The following is a 23,273-nucleotide window of genomic DNA, read 5'->3' as shown; positions in this document are numbered from 1 at the left end:
TGTCTAATAAATTATCAAGCATTCTAAAATCGATGCTCCGAGTGCACATTTCCACTTGTCAAGCATGACATCATTCTGATTTTTGTGAATAGCTCCTGACCAAGTTCTTTTGAGGCAAATTAAACAAAGGCCTGGTTGTGTGGGCCAACACTGACACCTAGAGGCCACAATTGGAATTTCTACTACTACTCAATGGGTGATGTCATGGTTTAAGAAAGTAAAGTGTTGAAGTGAGGAAGGGAAGGTGGGAGAGGGAGAGAGCACGGTAGGAGGGGAGCACTTGGGTGAGGAGAGAGAGGGAGAGGGTGATGTCATGTTTTGAGAGCATAACAGGCAAGGACAGAAATCTGTCTTTGTCAAAACTCTTTCAGTGGAATATGAACAGACATTTGAAAGAGGTCAGTCATCTGGTCAGGCAGTTAGTAGATCAGTCAACCAATCAGACAGACAGCTGGTCACACAGCCAATTCAAAAGCACAGCAAAAATCCACTTGGCTGCATGGACACTAACTCACTTCTTGACCTTAGCCATAACAAGATTTCTCCCTCTCTCCCCCTCTCCCTCCCTGAGGAGAGGAAAGCATGGAGGAATAGAGGATGGACCAGGTCAGTCCTAAATTGGACTTTGATTCAGAATCCATGTAATTTTAATTTTTCCACTCCACCCCTGTTCAATTCCAAATGATGTCATACCATTTTAGACAATTCTATTCCGTTCGACACCATTCTAGCAACAATCTACCCCGATTCCCCTGTTCCATTACATTCCAAGCCATGCCAGACAATTCCAGGCTTTAACAATAATCTTCTGTGATTCGGCCGTGGCAGGCAATCTCTCCTACCAGCAATCTCACTAGAGAAAAATACAGTACACAGAGACAGCACACAACACATGCATATAATGGGGTTGAAAAAGTGAGGGTAGAGACGAGAGAGACAGAAATGGAGGACAAATGAGAAGGGAGAGGTGAGAGTGGGAGGGATGGAGAACAGGGACACACAGATAAACATGGGCAGATGGACAGTTACAGATAAAAAGGGGGGAGACAAAGGAAGAACAAAACGAAATCCTTTAGCTTTAGCCAGGAGACACTGATGTTTTGCACAACTTGAGAGAGAAAAACAAGGCATGCGGAGAAGAGACGAAGGCAGAAGAAAGAAAAAAATATATGAGAGAGATGCAAATAATCCTGTGCTTTAGACATCTTTCAGCTACTTAGTGGTTCTGAGACCATAATAATCGGGAGGTTAAGAACAGAGGATGGGTCCTGAGTTATGTTGAAACCTGTAGGATACAAACAAAGAACATTCCTTACAAGAGAGGATACCATTCATGCCTCGAACCCTAACTTTAGCCTAAGCCTAGTTAGTAAGAAAAGGTTATCCTTGTAAACATGTAATTTTATTATAATTGTACTTGTGAGGACATCTGGACCTCACAAATGGAGTTTAATCAGGTGCGCACACACCCACACACCCCTCTACAGCTGGGAGACTGTAGAAAGAAAGACATCAGAACTGTGTCGGTCAAAGGACGAGAAACTAATCCTTGCATTAACAAGGTAAGTACACGCACACACAAGACACACACACAAGACACACACACACACACAGGGCAAGAACCAACAAGGAAAATGCAACCGCATTCATGCAAATGTTAAGCAAAATTACAAAAAACTATTTGAAATTTTCCATTGGGATGCAGACGCAGACGCACCAAAGGTCCGACATGCCGGAAACAACGGTCGGACAAGCAGTCGAACAATCACTGCTCCCATCCTTGTGCTAATGACAGTCCGACCAATAGTATGTCGGAAGAAAACCCTGTACCATTTTCAGACAGACAGACAGACAGACAGACAGACAGACACAATGAGTTGAAGAGAGAAGAAAGAGAGAGAAGGGAAGAGAGATTGGACAACATGAGCCGAGGGGAGAAGCAGAGGCGAGAAAGCAGGCAGACAGGTAACGTCTGGAAAGAGCTCGAGGGAGGTAGAGGATAAAAAGAAAAATCACACCCGTGTGAAGTGAGGGGGGCTCTTATACATAAACATTGAGACAAAACAAACATTAAATGAGTACGGTGTGAATTGTGAAAGATAAAGAGATCAGGGCTCTAAACTAATGTGTGCCAACGTTTCTAGGACGACAAAACAAATACATCTGGGATGACCAGAATTGTTCTTTGGGACAAGAGAGAAATGCATTTCGACTTGTGTTCTACAGCCAAGAACACTCTGTGTGTGTGTGTGTGTGTGTGTGTGTGTGTGTGTGTGTGTGTGTGTGTGTGTGTGTGTGTGTGTGTGTGTGTGTGTGTGTGTGTGTGTGTGTGTGTGTGTGTGCGTGCGTGCACATGGATGTGTGAAACAGAGGGAATATTAACCCCTCAGGCGGTCCTCTCACTAAGGGGTCTCCGCAGCTGCACAAGGACATTAATCAAATACTTCAAACATGCAAATGAACAGTTGAACACACACACACACACACACACACACACACACACACACACACACACACACACCACACACCACACACACAAAAGATGAGGACAGTTCATGAGACAAATTATTTGTGTATGTACCTATAATATATCCCCATACAAATATATACACAGAATCAATTTGGCTTCCATACACAGGATGTCTGTAGGCACTTCTGCATCGTATGTCTCTCTTTCTGACAGAAACTTAGAATATCACTCACTCAGTTTCTCCAACTGTCGTGAAACAACTCTGGTAACCTAGGTCATAATATGTCTGGACAAAGTGGACAGCATGCAAATGACATGCAGATTCCCTCCAAAACTGTAAGTCAAGGCAATGTATGGGAACACAGAGAACCCATGCACACACACCTAATTATCCATGGATATAGTGGAAGAGTATTTGTGGGTTTTATTGAGCACGGTTGGCATTAAGAGACAATATTTGTCTAAGGTTCAGGGATGTGGGGATTTACTGTTGACACTACTCAAGGTGTTGTAGGCTAATGTCATTGAACCAAATATGTGATGGACACCTGCTTACTTAGTAACCTCATGATATACCACACACACACTCTGTCTCTCTCTCGTCAGCGGGGTCAGTTACAATTGATTAATTAATTGTATTGGAATGAATAAAAAAATGCCTGAAACTTGGCCCGGACAGCTGGCGTAGCCACCTGGGCACCTAGGCTGTTAATCCAGCCTGACAGCGTGTTACGGGTTCGAGCCCCGATCCCGACGACCTTTGCCCCCCACACACACACACACACACACACACACACATCTATCAATAATGACAGAAAAAGCCCCCAAAATATAGTAAAGAATATGAAACTTGGGTCGCTGCCAGAGTAAAGCATGGCTACAATACCATTATATGAAGAAGAATGACAACGTGCACACTGAGTTGGAAGTTACACCATGCTGCAGTTTTCAGGCTGAAAATGCTTACAGCAGCCTTCTAAAAACATTCACCCTACTAACCCCACCCTGCCTATTGAACAAATGCTCAACAGTACCATTTTTTCCCCTTCTTTGCATGCTCAAAAAAAGCCAACAGTCACTCTAATTACCAGTAAAAACACAACAGCTAAAATACAAACAACTGTGATTACCATACCGTTACATATCAAATCTGGCAAAATGATTGACATGGAGACAGCAAACTGCTTAGAACTGAGTACTCTGTGAGCACTGAGAACCTCATTTTGAGGCTCTATTATACAATGTTGGCTAATTGATTAATTAGCCAGCATTTATTTGAGACCGAGTAGTGACAGCATTAAAGAACTCATCTTAAAAGTGTAATCTCTCTGACTTTCTACTAAAACAGTCAGACAGTCCACTCAAATTGAAAGTAGGATTACATAGTTCATTGATACAGCAAGGGTGCCCCCTTGTGTTCATAAAATAATATTACCATGCATTCAACTGAGATTGAAGATAATACAACTATTAAGCCTGATTTATAATTTAAAATATCAGATCAACATGCGAGTTCTACAATTTCACCAGGTGAATCATTCACTCATATTCCATCCATCCATATATCTCAATGTATTAAATCGGTAGTGTATCCACTATCCACGGACATTGGAATCAAGTTCTCCAGCTACAATACAAACTGAAATTAACTCCCCACTTCCCAGCCATCATCTATCTATAATAAATATAATAATGAAATATGGATTTGAATCCCCTTCCACCCGCCCAGTCCAAAATCATATTGCAGCCTTCATTGTAAAAAATAATTTACAATACATTTATCCATCCTTCCATTCATCCAGCTTCTGTCTGTCATCTCTCCAACTCATATTTAATTGTGGGTGCATATATTCTCCATCTGAGTCGTTGCCCACTCATCCATCCATCCATTCACCCAAGCATTTGTCCCGTCTATGCACTTACCAGTCATCTTGTAACCACTGGCAGCCAGTTGTCCAGCCATGTATTCTCCATCTGAGTTGTTGTGGCTGCAGCCCCATGTTTTCACCCAGATCTTCTGAGTGCCAGGAAGCACACTGTAATGAAATTGTTTCATTAGCTACTAAACTTAATATTACTAATAGAACGTATGTAATACCATGGGAAAATTAACAGCCTATTGTGTGTCTGTCTCTCACACACACACACACACACACACACACACACACACACACACACACACACACACACAGAGGCATTATAGCAACTTGAGTAAATGGACTTCCCGTATCTGCGTGACGTGGGCACACCTTTTTAGGAGACGGCTAAGGGCCGATTCATACTCCTATTTTAGAGCCTACAATGTGACGTCATTTGAGGTTCGGGGGGGCGGGTACCGTCCTAAAGTCGACTCTTCGGTGCTACTGAAACTTTCTGATGAGCCCAAATCATTTCGGCACTACAGCGCTGAAACAGCAGTAAAATAGGAGTATGAATCGGCTCTAAGTCTGAAGGCTGGAGTCTATTCATTTCCAATGGGAGAATGAACGTGAACACAGCTTATGAACCATTCCTTAACTCCATGGCCACTGAACTAAATACTGGACCTAATCAGGCACACAATATTTCCAAAATATTCATGGCTTCTTTTAGCGAGACAAATCAGGAGAAAATCTACTTTGTTATCGACCTTTCTTTATCACAGCAACAAACTCTCGCGATATTTGTCCATCTGCAATTTGACGGACGACACAGGATAACGTGAAACGTGAAATAAAATATGTGTTCCAATGCTTAATAATATAATTTAACTGTCTTAGACTCTTGGTTGATGGGGGCTGATTTGGGAAATGGGAATCATGACATTTGCCATATAATGATCTCAATGCTCATCCACATGACGTTGTCAGTGTTGTTGTCAGCTTGGTAGAGGGGAGAAGGAGGGTGGTTGGGAGGTCAGGGAGGAGTAAACCATGCCTACTTACTTAGGAGACCATTTGTAGGATTTGTAGTCCATTGCACCTGTAGTGGCTCTAATGAAGTTCATGCATCTTATAGACAATCGTTGACCCAATCGAACCCAATCACCTCCATTCTCTTGCTAAATATCCCTGTACACTGCAGTGTATTGTTTGTGTGTAACCTTCAGTATTTGCTGTATGATCATCTGGCCATATTGCAATAAGGGCTTCTATCTCTTCATTAAACCACGTCAGTCCATGGGACATCTTTACACTGCGTAATAATGCCTTCTCCTTCCTCAGAAGGAATAATGCCTTCTCCAAATACCAACTTCTTCATCCCACAATGGCACATTCTTTGGTTCATCCCCTATAGTTAATGCGATTGCATTCACACCTGCAGTAATCCGCCCTCTGGTGTGCTTTGAAGCGAAGCAAAACCCTCATTTTTTGGTAAAATCTGCACCAGAATTCGAATGAACCTTCACACCTGCCAAAACGAAGCACACTTTCCGACAATACGCAGGATTCGTTGTATTCGCATCCTGGTGTGAATGTGCCCTAAATCAACATGAAAAGGCAGGTGCATCCAAAATAGTAACAACTGCAATTCATAATCCAGTACACCTGGAACACGCACAAAATTGTGGGCATGAATTTCATGAACCCCACACGTCAGGTGAAACCACCCGACTAATAAACTCATGAAAACTAGACAACCTGTTCTAGCCCTAGTCATACTGACGGCCTAACGGTTAGCTCAACCGTCTGGGCACCTAGGCTGCCAAGCCAGACTGACGGCATGTCGCGGGTTCGACTCCCGATCCCGACAGCCTTTGCCGCGTGTCATCCCCGCCATCTCTCTCCCCATTTCCTGTCGGTCTACTTTCAACCTATCAATAAAAGGCAGAAAAATTAAAAAGAAAAAGACTAATATGGGGGGGAGAACACAACGGAGACAGCGCTTCTTTCACCTGACAAATATGACTATTTCTTGTTTTTTGTAGGTATTTACGTCAAACCAATTAAGAAAGGTTTTGTGAATGATACCCATGGACTTGAGCAACCGAGTTCAATCAACAAAAGCTACCGGAGATAAGAGATAATATTCACTGTTATAGACCAGCTAAAATGAAAATGATGGTTCTCTCAGTTTTAGAGAATATCCATGGTCATAATAAACAGGATAGTCCCCAGCAATGTCGCAATCATGTACGTTTTTTACTTTTACAATCACCACAATCCTATATAACCTCCTAGAGAGACAACTGTGGTTGACTTTACATCCCATAGCCTGAATAGCCTGCTCTGCAATATGAACTCAAAACAATCCAGCCCACCTCAGCAGGAAAAGATCCAGGTTTAGAGCATACACACGTGACAGTTAAGGCGACCTAACATGTGATGCACCAGGTCGCATAATTAAAACTCGCCAAGATATCATATTAATAAATCTATTTATAGCTATTGCTATTTTTTGCCATTATTAATAAATCTATTAATAAACTGCAGAAGACTAAACGGTACTTATTAACTGTATGACTTTGTGGTTTTTATGGTATTCTGGGATCTCATGTGCTTCCTGCAAATATTTGATAGCACGCATGCTTCCTGCTAAAACGTAACTAACAAGGAGCTGTAGCAGTAGCTTAATACCTGTCAGTTCGTAATTCCTCATTCATCAGCTGTTCTTTTCTCTTCCTGACCCGGGGTACCACACTCTTCTTAGCAGACTGTCTCTCCTGAGGCGTGGGGTCACTGGCAGACACCATGTCCTCAATGTCCTCAATCAGAGAGTCACAGGCTGATGGCATGACGATCTGTCAAGACACAGAGAAACAAAGAGTTGGGAGTTGAGGGCCGTTCACACCAAGCACTGTAACTATAAAGATAGTTTTAAAATGTGTTCCAACTCAAGTGGATGGCAGAGTCCACACCACAACTATAACACAGACAATGGTGAACAAAATATACAGTCGTTTTTGAGTGGTGCAACCACTCCAAGGAACAGCTTTGTCCCTATGTCCCAACCTATGTCCTAACCTACCGGTATGTGACTATGTCCCGATGTTTAGGAGTACCAATAGGGGGTGCTGTTGCACCACTCGCTTCAGACTGGTCTGATTTTTCAAATGACAGTGTTTCCCAAACACTGGGTCGGGACGGGACCCATTTTGATGGGTCATGGGTCATTCTTAATTATTTGTTTCCTATGAAAAAGATATACAAAATAAAAACATTTCAAAAAGTTGACAAAAAACCCTGAAATCAAACGTTTTTCATAAATTTAAGTTAAGTTTTGCCAAATTGCCATAATCATTTCGATCTAAGGGTTTTATGAGGTCAGATCAGCATGGTGTCCGTGAGGCCAGACGTAGAGATGCTGTCCGGCTCCATATATGCAGATCTAGGTGATGATCCAGTCTTCTCCATGTATGACTATCCAGGGTTTGATGAAGTCAGTGTCTGATCTTCATATATGGAGTCAGCCATATATGGAGAGTGTCACGAGGTGTGACGGACTGACTGACATCATAACCACCTTATTTAAACTCAGGAATAGTGTGTTTATATAGAGTGCAAGCCCTCGTGTAGCCTAGGTTACCATACAACACAATCAAAATACATCCAGTACACCTTCACCTTACATTATAAAATCACTTTAAATCAGGGTTAATTACAAAGGAACTTTAAGCACAGCCAACTGACTGACATGAAATGCAGGTTTTCATAGTAAAGTCTTCCCGCTAAACAAAACACAGGACAGGAGTATCCACAGGAACAGTCGTGTCGGTCTCTGGTGGTGCTTCGAGCTTGTGTGTTGACCGTTAATTACGTGTACTGAATGAATGAATGAATGAATGAATGAATGAATAGTTTATTTCGATCTTTCAGAGGAGACATTACACAGAACAGTTTACTTTTTCTTTTTTTAGGTGATCGAAAAGGCATAGGCAGAAGCTTAAAGCTTATTAGTGCCTATCCTTATCTCAACGTATTCCAAAATACTGTTGAAGATGTGCATAACAATCAACATATAACAAAACAATCAGATGCCGTTTAAAGAAGAGTAGAAAATTAAAAAAAAAAAAAAAAAAACAGACAGCGAGAAAAACAAAAGTTTTGAAGGAGCCAAGGGATTCACATGTCTTAATGACTGTTGGTAGGGCGTTCCATATTTTGGTCGCATAGGAGCGAAAATAATTTAGTCCCTTGTTTGTGCCTTGTTTATGGGCCATAAATAAAATAACCACCACCAGACCATATTACATAATTTCAAAGAAAATGCAGCATAACTGAGTATACTTGACAACGTTGTACAATACTTCTAGCTAGGTTGGAAATAATTAAAATTACAACTAACGACACCACGTAAGGCACGTAACGTCCGAGAAGAGCACATGTGTGTTGTGCACGTTTGTTGTGCACATTACCAACAAACAATGTTATTAGTATGCCTCCCATTATGAAATATAGCCTGACTGACTGACTATTATGTGGTTAGTTTATGGGCTAACTTGAAGCTAATTGGCTACTGCAATGCTAGCCTGGTGGCAAGGCTTCTATTAGACCCACGTGCGTCTGTTTTGGCCAAGCAGACATGCGACAAACTGTATTAAGTCCTCACCTGTGTTGTAATATGATTATTATTCCCGTCGATAAATAATTCCGGGGTAAAGTTGTCTCCGAAATGGATTAAAGTTGATGTTTACACTACCAAAACACAGTTGTTGTGACTATCAGTACGCCATACTTGTTCGAAGTGACGGAAAGGAAAAAGGGACAATCTTAGCACGTGTTGGTTTTGTGTTCTGCGCTCTTATTGCGAACGCAGTGATTGCACTTACTATGAGACCTAGCAGATCATGTCTGTGTGTCTGTGTGTCCCCCCTTTGTGCCCATATATGGAGCTGAGTGATTTGTTTGTGATTGATGCAACACACTCCATATTTGGACGTATAGCTGCTTTGGGGACTCCTTATATGGTTATGGCTAAGTTAAAAACGTAACTTAAAATTAACTTAACTTAAAAAAATTATAACTTAAAAATAAATCTTTAAAATAAAACAAATATGTACGAGCTGCGTTCGCTTCCCGCGTTTGCGCGTCTTACTTGTCTAGTATGATTGAGTTGATAAAGACAGTGTTAAATACAGGGGTCATCGTCGTGCTTGTCAATAATATTACCGGGAACACAAGAGCTAGCCTTGAATGACCATACCAGGTCTGTAACTCTGACAGTGTTCAAATGGAACCAAATTTACTCTTTACGGGTCCATTTGTACACTCAATCTGAGTTCACTGTGGCCCCATGTTCCCTCGGCACTAAGTTCACTGCAGTTCCTGGGGTCTTTCAAATAAAACATTTGAGACCAATTAGAACTAGTTGTACTACAGTACTCCTAATGTGTGTCATAAGTGTTTTTGAACTGTGTCCATTCTACAAACTCAGTCAGTCATACACATTCTGAAGAAAACCTGGAGACTTGACATTCAGTAATTGGGTCTAAGTTATGATCAAAATATTAACATTATAATGGTGTGTAAAAGATAAAAAATAAAACGGATATTCAAGGGCCACCCCTGGCCCCAATGCGTACATCTTTTTCAGGAAAAGAAAATACATAGATAAAATTGTACTTATAACCGTGACAATTAATCAAATATTTTAGGTATATTTACAGTATATTGCCTTTATTCAAGTTTTCAATTACAAACATCCAGAGTAGAAAAAAATGAATTCATAAACCCCTCAACAAATGCATCTCAAGTATTTCTCATTCAAATATGTCCTAAAGATAAAATTATAATTGAACACCACTCATCAAAAACATCAAATTTATTGTCCCAAACATTCAACAGTCAACACCACTGCCTTCATCCATGCATTCATATCAAATCATGGCAACAGTTCAGATTACAGCCGATTTCATATAACTGCAGTGCAAATAAAACAGTCTGTATTACCCATTTTATGTTTCTGCCTAATTGCACCTTAATTACTGAAAAAGGCTATGTGACTGTCAGTTACCCAAATCCAAACATTATTTTAGAGAATCATTCGTAGCAAGACTGGCTTCAATGGTGCATTGAAATCAACATTTCATTATTAACACAAGGAAAGTTATTGTCTTTCCAAAATCTTCAGTCAAGTAACATCGGATAACACTGTGACCAGGTTCTGGTCAGCAGAAATAGATGGAGAAAAAGAAGATGAGTCCTTCCTTGGTAATATCAAGAGCTGCATGACACAGTTGTATGCCAGTGTCACGCATTAAAAATAGCCATGTGTGAGATAGATCTGCTATTTTCAGTTCATGACACCGTCGTTGAACCAAACATTACCTAGGCTTTAGCAGTCGCACCATTGTTAGTAAACCAAAGTGGGTGAAAGAATTTGGAGATCTCTATAAATATATAAACAATAACATAAATATGAAAAAAGAATATGCCTAACAGGGAAAACAATATGTTCTGTATGCCTCAGCCTTTCTGTTGGCAGAGGCAACATTTTAACTGTGCAATAGTTACAGGTACAAATACAACACTGAAGGTTATCTGCATATGTAGGAGAAATTACAAACCATGATTCAACTTCAACTGAATGGGCAATATGAATATATTTGAATATATATTATGTAGCATGTAGATGGTGTTTAAGGACCATTTCCACACAGCTATGGAATAAAACAATTTCAAAAACTAGCTGACTGATAAAAGTTAACTCATGCAAAAACAGCAATGCTTTAGCATTTCTCCACCACCTCTCCCAACAAATGTGCAGTTATCCAATAACATTCAAATTTAAGAGTGAACAGCATGACACCAGTTTAAGAGCACAAGCATAATTAAAATTTGAGAAGTGGCGCAGTGCCCACAACAATGAAACAGCATACCTGTGATATGACTGAGACTGCATCTAAAAAATATAAATCGATGAGGAAATTTGAATCGTATAAATGTGGATTGAAGACTCACACAACCTATGGCATTTACCTCTATACCCTATTGATATCGTCAAACTGAGCATGGGAGAGGTAGCCTATTATAGTACCTAGTGCACTCATAGAAAACTGTACATCAATTTACACATGGCCAGCTCACTCTTCAGTGAGCTTCTTGATCTAAGTCACACAGGCTATACTCCTAGTTACTCAAGCACACATGGGCAAATAAACAATTTCACTTTAATCTGTGGCTGGTAGGTTTCTGAAATGTACCAGCCTCTTTGGCAGTTAACAGGAACGAGTGCAGTTCTTTTCAAGGATGTGATCAGAATGAAAGAAAACGGAGCAACGCCTGATTTATGCTTTGTTATACGCCAGAGTCGCATGCTGAAAATAGCAGAGGGACAAGCTTACAAGTCACATGACAGATGAGCTTGTAGATCTGCAATTTTTGGCACATGAGTCTGTCATGCAACAGAGAAATTGCTCTTTGTAAATGAACCAACTTTGTTTATTTTCTTTTTAAGCCATGTGACATCTCTGAAATTATCAACGTATTCTTTTGAAATTGTACATAACGCATTGTTTCAAAATTCAACGGCTGTTTGGTAAAAAAGTTATTTACCTAATCTGTCCCACTATAATAATAGCAGGTGGCTACAGTATGGAATTTGTTCAATTTACATACACAGGATATTTTGATTCGGAAGTGGGGGCTTTATGTCCAGGGCGTAAAAAAGAAATCCATTAAGAATATAATACTGCCTCAGTCATCCCATACCCGAGGCGGGGTTGGCGAAAGGGCTTTTCTGTGTGGAGTTTGCATGTTCTCCCCGTGTCCCCTAGGGTAGGTACCCTCACAAAAAACATGCAGTAATCCTGGTCACTAAACTGCCTCCCCCTGGCCAGCCGGGGCACCTGATGGAGGGGAAAGAAACTGGTTGGAATAACATATTCCTTCCACACTCTACGTCCAACCAGGGAAACTCCCCCCTGTCAGGTGTAAAGGAGCAACCTGGACACTCATGCATGAATGAAACATGAGTTCAAGTCCGTTGCTCTCCCCAGGCTAGAGGGTGTGTAGAGCCCAGGATTACAATAGATAATTGACACAGGGGTGAAAAATGGGTTACAAAATCGTGGGATAAAAATTATATATGAAAAAAAGAAAAATACTGCCTCAGTCATTTGTTAGCTGGCCACAGTATTAGTTATGCTTACAATATTAAAACCAATGACAATTTATCACTTAATGTTAAATGCTAAAAACGTGTGGCCCTGCCTGGCCTGCACCCACACAGTGAATCACACAATCAAAAACACAGCTCACGGAACTCAAATGCCTCAACCACACAGGACATAATATAGCAAATGCAATAGCATTCAGCCAAACATGATTATTAGGGCCATTTCTCATAAGGCAGATTCTGTTGATAGAAACAGGATTGATATGAAGCAGCATGAAAGAGGAGTCTCAGGGACTACACAGCAAAGTCCTGAGTATTATTTTAACTCTTAAGAGTGTATCTCATGGTCCTATGCATTTTTATGAGTTCAACTAAAAGTCAGGTGGCAAACAGACTGAAAAGACACACACATCCACAACCTAATAGGCTGCGTGCCGTATCAAAAACAGTAATAGTTGAAGAAAACAGTCTGCACACCATTTTCTGCTCCCAGAAATATTTACTTCAAGTACATGGTAACGTTCCGGGCCGAAACCCTTCCTCACCACTACTTGAAGTAAATCTTTCTGGGAGCAGAAAATGGTGCAGACTCTTTTTTTCATTAAACAAAAATTCAGGAACATGCTGTGTATATTCACAATTCATCACTGGTTTGTGACCAGGTTGCAATGGCTTTTACAGATAAAATCAAGGATGGTGGGCGAAAGGCTTATCATGATCTTCCAAGTTCCAAGACTCATACTCTACCATTGTACACTGTTTAAAAAATATAAAGACCAACTGCTACTTTCATTAAAGAGCCGACTATGTGAAAGCGATGATGTCTTAATGATTTCACATTAAGACATATTAACATGACTGAGGGCGACTTTGACACAAATTAATTGCACAAAGAGGATTTACACTCAAAACTACAATGTTGGTCCTTATATTTTATAAACATGGCACACTAAGATATATATTCTGGGGATTTAGAGTCTAAAGCATATAAATACTCATCAATTCCATTAATCTTCCCTTAAATTGGTTAAAGTACTGCTACGGAGCAGTGCATCTACTTCCACAACAGGTCATATACAACTGCAGAGTATGCTCGTTTGGGACTTTAAAAACACAACCCCAGGTATGAGGGCATCCAACATGTAAACTCATACTAGTTGAGCAGCCAGATAGAGGGCAGACCAACTCATACTGTGCACTATATACCACATAAATGGTATACACACAATGTCTCAAGTCATGACGCAACATTACATTTGTCATCCTCCTATGTTGGTTACTTCAGCTGCAATTTGTGATCTTTCCATTTGTCATCTACTTGCACAACTCTTGCTAAATCCTACACAACCCACAAAATGACAACTCTGCCGTATGAGCCTTTAGTCATCCAAATGGGGCTAGAGGAAGTGAAGGTTCACAAGAACTCTGTCTCCCTAAGATGATATCTCTTCCTTTCTCTTTGTATGGTGCTATATACCTCATTTCAAACAGAAAGATGGCTCCCCTTCCTAAACTCAAGAATATGACTCGACACATGCACTATCAGCGTCAGCCCTCTCGCACGGCATCAAGAGAACAATCTTGCATTTTTTTGTCAAATCACTTTTGCCCATCACATAGCAAAGATCAAGACTGGACTGGATATTTCCTCCAACTGACCTGTCTGTATGAAATCATATTCATCTCTTTCAAATATGAGATTTTAAACTGTCACTGACTCGCTGTATGAGAAAATGAGACTTGATTTAACCACTCCATAAGAGAAAACAAGGCCTCAGTTATGTCCCCATATCTGCATATCTACGGTTAGCTATGCTGGTCATCCAACCTGGGGGTTGACATCTTAGACAAGCAAGCCACAGGTGTCGAACAAGTCGCCGGCAGTTTTTCATTTGTTTTTCCTTTTTTGCACCCGTCCCTCCTGTACTGAACAACTCACCACTCCCAGCATTAACATTAGCCATCACTAGCTACACAGTAGGTCATCCAGGCCAAGAGAAGGCATCTTATCAAAGTCATAGGCATCAAACAAATCACTGATCCCTTGGTCGTCTCCCAGGCCCAAGAGGTAGTCTTCCTGGTCCAGGAGTGGGGGTCCCAGGTTTAAGAAGGGCCCAAGAGAGCTTCCCAAAGCCCCCCCAGCTGAAGACATCTGATCTTCGGTTTGCTGGAGAAGACTGGAGAACGGGGAGGTTAGAGGGGAAAGAGTGGTGACAGAGACAGCTGGGGCAGAGAGTGTAGGTGGAGCAACAGAGTGGCCCGTAGCATTGGTAGTGGAGTTGGAGGAGTCTGTAGAAACACAAAAAGCAGACAGAGCCACTCAAAGTGTATTCAAAAGGTTCAAACACAATTTAAAAATAATCTTGACTACTCTTCGACGCCCACAACTGGTTTATTCCTAAAATAAGTGCTGCTCTGTTTTTTTGTTATTTTATGTCCCAAGGAGCGACTTGCAAAACGTTGTATGACTGTTGTCTCTCTAGCCAGAAAGAGCTAAATGCTATCCAAACTACAATAAAGGTGGCAACACATCTAGGGCTGTATTTTGCGTGTCTTAAGTACCAGGTCTTATTACTTAACTTAAGACCTGAGTCGTGGTCAATGCTCGTTGGACACTCAGAATAGCCAAATGGCATTGATCACGCCTCCAGGTCTTAAGTTAAGTAATAAGACCTGGTACTTAAGACAAGCTAAATACAGCCCCTAGTGTCCGATCCGGTGCACTGTCTGCTTCAAATAACTTTATTGACATTCATCACTAATAGGTGTTCTACCAGTCACCAGGGTCGATATTTATCCATTAAAGAGAAAGGAAACCATCTAAAACGTTAAACAGCTCCATCGCTCTCCCGATTTCATGTCAGCCTACTGTCTGTCCCTCCATAAAAATATTAAATAAAGGCGAAAGCCACAACAAAAAAAAACGTTTAAAACGTTAAACAGTATATTATCATACTCTACCATGCAGACTGGTTAAAATAAGGTTATAAACACTAAAGAGTCCAGAGGAAAGCATGCACATCCCAACAAAAACATCACAGGTGCTGAACTAAAATACAGGAGGAAGGGAAGTACGCAGACTGTATATCCATCTGCCAGTAGACATTAATTAGAGTAGGTACAACGATGTACACACACAAAATGTTCTACTGGTAGCTATTATACAGTGTGCAGACTTCTTTCTCTTCTTAAAATAAGGTTATACTCATTCATATAAGTATCAGATTGTAACATTATTATTATTTGTATACAATTGTATTTGTTTTAAATAGTAGTTGTTTTGTTGCTACTTTAACAAGGGGCATTTTCCTCTTACCCAGTTACCCACAGATCGTAGTTTCGATATTTCAGCCATCACCTCAATACAATGTAGTCAATTAGTTTGTGGTGCTCAAAGCACCTTCCCTAGCTGCAGGGAACACATACAGCCTAAGCAATTGATGTTTTGTTTGAAATAACATTGTGCAAAGAAAGCTGTCAAATTGGGTGTCAAATTGGGTTTCTACATGTTTAATTTTCTAAGTTCCATTTAGAAAACTCCACGTGTTTTGTCTTTCTGATATTAGGGCACATGCAAACAAAACTGAACCAAACCTTGAAGGACTTTGAGGAATGGGGCATTCCCATTGGCATCCACATTGGCATTTTTAACTGGACTCTTGGGGTCACTCTCCTCATCTGAACACAGTAGGACATCTATAGGACCTTTAGTACTGGTCAGATGGATGGACAGACTCTGGAAAGGGCAAGGTCATGTAACAACAGTAAAAAACCAAATATATAAATCCAACGTCACATTTCAGGATAACGCAAACGCTACCGTACTTACCTTGTAAATAAATACTCATAACAGTAGAAGGGGTGTTAAAATGTGTCGACAGGTTCTCCAACAAAAAACTTCAAGGACTTAATCATGACGCTTGGTTTACTACTAAAGGTTTGGTGCACGTATAGTAACAGTATGTATGTGAAATCTCAGTCGACACAGATGAAGTGCAGACTAGTGCAGCTGTCATTCAGTCAAGCGAACAAGAATGTACACTACAGTTAGGGAACCCACCAGCATTGTTTCAGTCTCTTGTATGGCAGAATAATGTATTAATCCCTATGAAAATGCAGAAAGAATGAATAGTGGATAATATGGCAACTGTGTGTGCACTGTGCAGCACATATGGCTCCTGCTAACAGAAATACTTCAAATATCCGTACAATGACATAAGCCAAATGTGTCTGTTGACAGGACTGTCTATAACTGAAGCATTGCAGTTGGAGGATGTAGGATTTCTAGAATAATTTAAGTTCTCGGGCTGCACTATAATATCACCATGCCGATACTTATGCAACGTTGTAATTAATTATAACTAATTATTATAACTTCATGAACAGACATGAGTAAAGAATGAAATAATTGTCCAACACAACCTATGTGGCTCTTACAGATGGATGGACTTACAGTGCCTCATACACACAAACCAACAAAAACTGTGCTAACATCCCTACGACATAAGTAAACACTTTACCAACAGACAATGTTTCGGTCAATACGGTTTTGTTTGGTGTGTGTGTGTGTGTGTGTGTGTGTGTGTGTGTGTGAGAAATACCTCTTCAGGGTCTGGTACTTCTAGCTTGGTGTCCGTGGGGGCTTTGACTAATATAACAGTCTGGTCTCTGAGATGAGCCAGCTGCCTGATGTCCTGATATGTTACATAGGCATATGTGGAGGGAAGGGCAGTCAAAGAAATAACAAGAGTCGCTGATTTATGCAATCCTAACAGTAAAGTAAAATACATACAATAATACAATTCCCCCAAATTATCAGGATCAATAGTGCAGCCTTATTACATTTACAATGATTTTATATTAGAGACAGATATTTATTTAACACCCTGAGCGGCATAAACAGAGGTCTCCGTCCTATCAAATAGTTACGCTCAGCACTGAGATTAATCACAGGACGGAACATTAATGATATCATAACCGAGCACACCGCTCCACAGACTGGGAGCGCCTGTAGGGCAACATTCAATGTCATTCCCGGGTGGGACGTCATCCAAAGTGGTCCCCCTCCATTTTAGTGGATGAAATCTTAAAACCTGAATAACTCTTGATCTGAATCAATCCGTACAATTCTAACCAAAGATTATGTTTTTGACGGCCTATCGCGGTCCCGTCGCATTATAAGTAATCATATCATACCTCCCGTTGTCCATTGCCTCAGGCGTGTTTTGGCTACATCTAGCTACTTCAGCTACATCCAAGATGGCGCACCTTGAAATGCGCTCCGTGGCTGCAAATCACTGGGTGCCCTGATATAATGGTCCTAAATACCCCTGGGCGTTCGGGGTGTTAATAAAGAAGTGATCTAATTATGCCTGGGTCTACATGGAACATCTGCATGGTATTATTACCTTAATAATGTGCTGTGCAAAATGCATATTTTAGAACTCATAGCATGATATGCAAATGTGGTGCCATAGTGGATGCTTACATATCAACACATCATAATGTGGAATCATAATGTGGCAATGTTTACCTCCAGACAGTTCTTACTCCTTACATATCATCTGAAACATGAAAAAGAAATTCCACCAGCAATTATTTGAAATTACTGTTTACTGAAACTATGAATGGTAGTGTTCACACTGTTAAGCTATTATTTAAGAGCATGTAAAGGCCAAATCCAGACAAGATAATACAGTGTGTCTGGTTGTTTGTTGTGGGTTACGGTAGTTACGTTTACAGTAAATGTAAACTTCTCTGATAACCAACAAAAGGATATTTCTGGTTGTTGGGCATCTCGCTCATGTGTCGTACATCCATGGAACATCTCTGAATGAGTTGTTCAAGCCTGAGCTCCTCTTCTTCCAAGGCGGATACTTCTGCAGTTAGTCTCTGTCTCTGCCCCAGAGCACCCTCTACCTCCGATAGGCTATGGCCCCTAGGAGGGAGGGGGGGGGGGGGAGAGTGAGAGTGAGACACCTTCCCTTATGATGTGCTGTGCCATCTTGAGCACAGGACCACAGACAGGCCAGATCCGAAATATAGGCAGACTTATTTCTGAGTTAGCGCAATATTAAATTACCCCAAGTCATGATAAAACTGTCTCAAACTTGGTATAAAAAGAGGAAAAAAAGAAAGTGCAATATAATCAGAAGAGAAATAGAGATGCAACTTACATCCATTGGATATTGTTTTTTGATTTCTTCTTGATAAGGTGAATTCCCTCTAGTACATTAGTGATGTCATAGAGTCGTCTTTTCTGGACCTAAATGTAACAGATACATGTATTATCACAAGAGCTTTAGTAACAATGTTTATATCTACCCTTTGTTTGAAACTCAACATGTCAACTCAACTCCTTCAGCTCAGTGTAGATCAACCGTAAGAAACAAAATCAGTTACAATCACCTGTGCATATAAATGTTTTCCATGCCATCACAAAACAAAACCATTATTACACCCAAACCAAATAGAGGCCAGGTCTTATGTTTGCTTTATTGGTTAATACTCATAAATAACTAGTAACTACTACTAACTAGTAGTTATTACTTGTGTAAATAAACAGTAACTAGTTATTTGATCTTCCCATCTGCCAGTATTTGGTGTAGTGCTGCACGATTCTGGCTCAAATGTGATCTCCATTTTCCTCCACAAGAATTGAGATTCTCACACGATTCTCATTTTTTCCATGAAAATATTAGTCTTTAGTCTGCAGTAGGGATTGGATTAATTGATGAATTGATAACTGATAACCTTATCAATCGATTAACGAAACGGTTAATCGATCAACAATCAACATTTTGCTGATACAGAAAGAATACAAAAGGCATATTATATTCCTTAATCAAATATTTATTTGACCATTTGAGATACAGGGCCAGGCATTGGCATCTTTTATGAGGAATAAAATTAAATGAAAAGTGCAGTCTTGTCTGCCACATCACATGCCAAAGCAGAGACCTTTCTGTTGCTACCAAGGTGGGGGGGGGGGGTATTTTTTAACCGGCCCACATGTGTGTTCCTCGGCCACGTGCGTGCACAGACGGCAGTATTTTCTATTGTTAACTGTTACGTTTAATTGGATAATTTCTCAACTAACGGTTAACTATTAACATCCCTAGTCTGAAGTTGCTGAACATTACTACATTCAAAATGTGGGAGCTGGAGCCAACTGTGGCTTTAAACAAACATCAAAGTGCTTAGCTTAAACCTGTTAACGTCTCTCTCTTGCAGCAAAAACATAAGAGTAACTAAAATGAATTGGACAGCCACTATATTGCAATCTTTTTTTGATTAAACGTGCAGCACAAATTTGTTGTCACTTTTAACACCATTTGGATATAAAACACTGACCTGTAAGGTTTCAGCAGCCAGGTTAAGGTCCAGAACACCATCAGAAGACTGGCCTAGCAGCTCCACAAACTTCTTTGTGAGCAGCCCCAGTGAAGTGTCATACCTTGTCTTCTCAGTTGGAGATTTTGGAGCTATTGTACAGCAAGAGAGTATTCAAACCAATTAATAGCATGTATTGTGTATACACAGCCACTGGAACATGTAGTTCTTACAGACAAGTATGATAAAAGCATCATAATTGACAATAGGTCATCTCACTCCTGTGTCTTACTTTTGGGGTTTTTTAACCGTGTTCCGTTGGCTCCAGATGTTGCTCTGCCTCTTGAAGTCCTGCTTGGCTCTGGCTGGTATTGATGATCTGAATCATCCAAAGCCAAACGTCTTTTTGCCTGCATAAAAATGAAAATAGTAAGTGCCTGAACACTAACTATGCCCTCATGGTTGCCACACAAATTAGTAGCGTCATCAGTCCACTTTAAATGTATATCACAATGTATGTCACGTCATCATCCGTTCTGTCTTTATATCACAATAAGGCTAAAAGTCCACCCAGTTTGTAGTCGTTTATTTACGCCAAAAACAAGTCGAGCCCCAATTTCCATGTGACAGTTTCTATATGCATTACTTATTAAAGTGTGGTGCAGTTAAGCAATGGTGCAGATTTTATCTTAACACACAAAAATATGCAATTTTTCATTCAAAAAGGTGATGAACAAGCAAGCCATGTAGAAGACACCGAAGGATTGGCTGTGTGTGGATACACTTTGATGGCTTCTCCAGAGAAAGCAACATGGCCGACAAAAAAAGGGAAGTGAAGAAAATGAAGGTTTTGAGTTATTATTCAAACCTTTATGAAGGGGAATCATGTGGCTCATGGTTCTAAATAGGTTAATTGTGGGAAGTTCTGGAAACTAAATTAAATAGTTGCTTTACTTTGAGTGAGACTGTGGCTCTTTAAAACAGAACTGTCATGGCCCACCAGATGCAAAGCTGTGACCTACATGTAGAGGATTGCCTTACAATGTAAGTGCACAGCATGTAACCCATAAGTCATTTTCTCTACATGTCCCTCCTATTACAAAATCCACAAGACAAGATGTTACTTGCAGCACCAACTGGTGTGTAATGTGTATCACAATTTATTTTTGTTGAAATGTTGTTTGAATGTCTAAATAACGTATACCAGTATTTTAAATGTTCAACATGAAACACATTGTAGGTTGTTTTACATCTCTGCTTTATTGCCTGTACTGTAGTATGAATCAACATTTTGCTTTAATCAGCATGAGATGTGATTAAGTTAGCACAAACCGTGCCATTGTATATAGGCCATATATATCTGCATAATTCTACATTGGTGATTAATACACTGATGCTAAAACTGCCAAAATAGTTTTTCATCCATGGCATCTGTAAATATTGAACTATTTTGTTAATGTACACAGTATCAATATGTTCTGTCTGTTCACCTTTACCAAGTCCATGTGTGTGTAGCAGTGATATATTGTCTTTGCTGTAGAATATTGTAGAGAACACATGTTCATGCCATCAAGCATTATACACGTTTAATTTTTTTCCAGACTTGATCTTGCCCATGTAGGAATAAAATGTCCTCTGTTTACAGTCAAACTGTCAGCCATTTTACAACAGCATGTTAAGTCTACTAACTCACTGGCTATTCCATTACCTGATATTAAGACAGATGTAAAGCCTGATATGGGATAACAAAATTATCGAATAGTTTGTACTGATTAAATTTAGACGTTCAACTGTGTTCAGTGAGAATGGTGTAGTCTGCACATAAAGTACAGGAAATGTGGCATGTGTACCAACCACAGTGACAGCAATAAACTCCAGTTTCACTTTGCATCAAATACAGATATATGGTTATATCTCTTAAGCTAAAGGATTAGTGTCAAGGCCAACAAAGTCCTTTTCAACAATCAATGTTGCTGCTAGCTTTGAAAGCTAGCTCATGGTTTCAAGTGCCATCCAAGTTGGCTTGCATCTTCATACACGTCTAGAAGAGGAAAAAAAACAAAGTACCTCCGCAAACTGATGCGTGCAATTAAAGGTTTATAAACTCCTGGACTAAATATTTTGCAAGTTATGTAATGTTTAGCGTGCAAAAACATCGACTGATGTAGTAGTCAACCACCCCACCAATATCCCTTCCCCCAAAACCAAGACACCAGCAGCGACTAGGCCACTGCTAGTAATCTCTCACCAACATTTTCAGCTGTTTTCGAGGCTGAAGCGAGCTCAAAGCACATATAAGTTAGCATAGCATGCTTTAACAGGGACAAAGTGTGCTTCTTAAAAATGCAAAGATCCACATATACTCGTTACTTCGTGGAAGGTAGCATGCCCGCTAACCAGCCCACTTCGATAACTTGGCTAGTTAGCAACGTCGCTAGTTTGAGCCCCCGTGAAACGAGTCTGGTAAAAGGGACTTGCTAAGTAGCTAGCTGCCCAAACAACAAGCTCGGCTAGGCTAGCAGGCTAACAATCTGTCGTGTTTGTTGCTCCACATGAGTATTAAAGCGAGCGGTGGGTTTTATTACCGGAGGTCGTCCTAAAGCGGGTCGTTGTCCTGCTCCGTTTGATGCGGCTTGCTGTGGAGTTGAGTAAATGTTGTTTATTTGAGGCTCGCTAGATATTTGTGTAATGTTGGAAGGTGCTGCGCTGGTTATGATCTGAAAACAAGTAGCGTTCGATAGACCAGGGTTTAAGCGATCCGAGAGGCTTGTTAAAATTAAGTTGTTGTCCAGAGGAGACCCCCCGACCACCGCTAAAATCACTTTATCCGGAGGCGAGGAAATCCCTCTTCTCATCTTGGTCAGGTTCGGGGTACCCCCTTTAGTCTCTGTACTTTCGAGCTCGTTTGAATGCTAATCCACCGAAACAAATTAAAAAATACTCAGACTGAAGTACAGATGAGAGTGTGATGTATCGATGTTTATAAAGTATTTCGTGATAAGATGGTGCATTTAGGCAGATGCAACGGATTAAAAAGTAGCGCGACTCTCGGCTCCCTCGACTAGAAATGGCTTCAGGAAGCGGAGTGATGAATGAAGGGATACGGTTTACGCGCTCAAGAGCCCTCCCGCGAAACTCAGATTTCCCGGGAAATATTCGAACAAAATTTACATGATACATATTATTTGTCGCTCCGAAGAATGCCCACGCCCACATTGAGGCAAGACTGGCGAATCCGAGTGCTGCGTTCGCTGCGCCACGTGTTCATTGGGCAGTTGTAAACAGGGAACGTCACTTGTCACGCCTTGCATAGTTTTGACAGGGCGGCAGGTGGAGCACTTGCCCAAGGCTGAGACAAAGCTGTCTGGTGCTTCAAGTTCAGACGGCCAAAAAACGAAGCTATCATGAGCCAATGCTTGAATGAAAGAATAAACAA

The 23,273-nt window shown here is 40.6% G+C and overlaps 2 protein-coding genes across 2 annotated transcripts in view; both read right to left on the bottom strand.

Moving 5' to 3' along the window:
- cdkal1 (CDK5 regulatory subunit associated protein 1-like 1) overlaps positions 1–9,129 on the bottom strand; it is a 319,098-nt gene extending 309,969 nt beyond the window's left edge. The window contains exons 1-3 of the mRNA XM_080767726.1: positions 8,999–9,129; positions 7,027–7,190; positions 4,394–4,506 (exon numbers count right to left, since the gene is read on the bottom strand). Of these exons, the coding sequence (XP_080623852.1) occupies positions 4,394–4,506; positions 7,027–7,184 (271 nt within the window). The 5' untranslated portion in view covers positions 7,185–7,190; positions 8,999–9,129. The remainder of the gene's footprint in view (positions 1–4,393; positions 4,507–7,026; positions 7,191–8,998) is intronic.
- A 929-nt stretch (positions 9,130–10,058) lies between these two features.
- On the bottom strand, positions 10,059–22,903 carry LOC308319241 (transcription factor E2F3-like). Its single transcript, XM_080769200.1, has 8 exons — positions 22,423–22,903; positions 20,130–20,247; positions 19,859–19,989; positions 18,682–18,770; positions 18,285–18,443; positions 17,107–17,221; positions 16,100–16,241; positions 10,059–14,794 (listed from the first exon to the last, which is right to left on the bottom strand). The coding sequence occupies exons 1-8, from the start codon at positions 22,690–22,692 to the stop codon at positions 14,472–14,474; spliced, it is 1,347 nt and encodes a 448-aa protein (XP_080625326.1). The 5' UTR covers positions 22,693–22,903; the 3' UTR covers positions 10,059–14,471.
- Positions 22,904–23,273: the final 370 nt, after the last annotated feature.

The sequence above is a fragment of the Protomyctophum bolini genome, assembly GCF_963924005.1.
Source record: "Protomyctophum bolini genome assembly, chromosome: 7".
Lineage (NCBI taxonomy): Eukaryota > Metazoa > Chordata > Actinopteri > Myctophiformes > Myctophidae > Protomyctophum > Protomyctophum bolini.
The sequence above is the reverse complement of the archived record's forward strand: the minus strand, read 5'-3'. Positions and strand labels throughout refer to the sequence as shown.

Coding starts and splice junctions, on each gene's coding strand:
- LOC308319241 (XM_080769200.1), bottom strand. CDS start 22,692: ATGAGAAGAGGGATTTCCTCGCCTCCGGATAAAGTGATTTTAGCGGTG. Junction 19,990..20,129: donor ACGGTTAAAAAACCCCAAAA/GTAAGACACAGG, acceptor GCTGTACAATAG/CTCCAAAATCTCCAACTGAG. Junction 18,444..18,681: donor AAAAACAATATCCAATGGAT/GTAAGTTGCATC, acceptor CCTCCCTCCTAG/GGGCCATAGCCTATCGGAGG.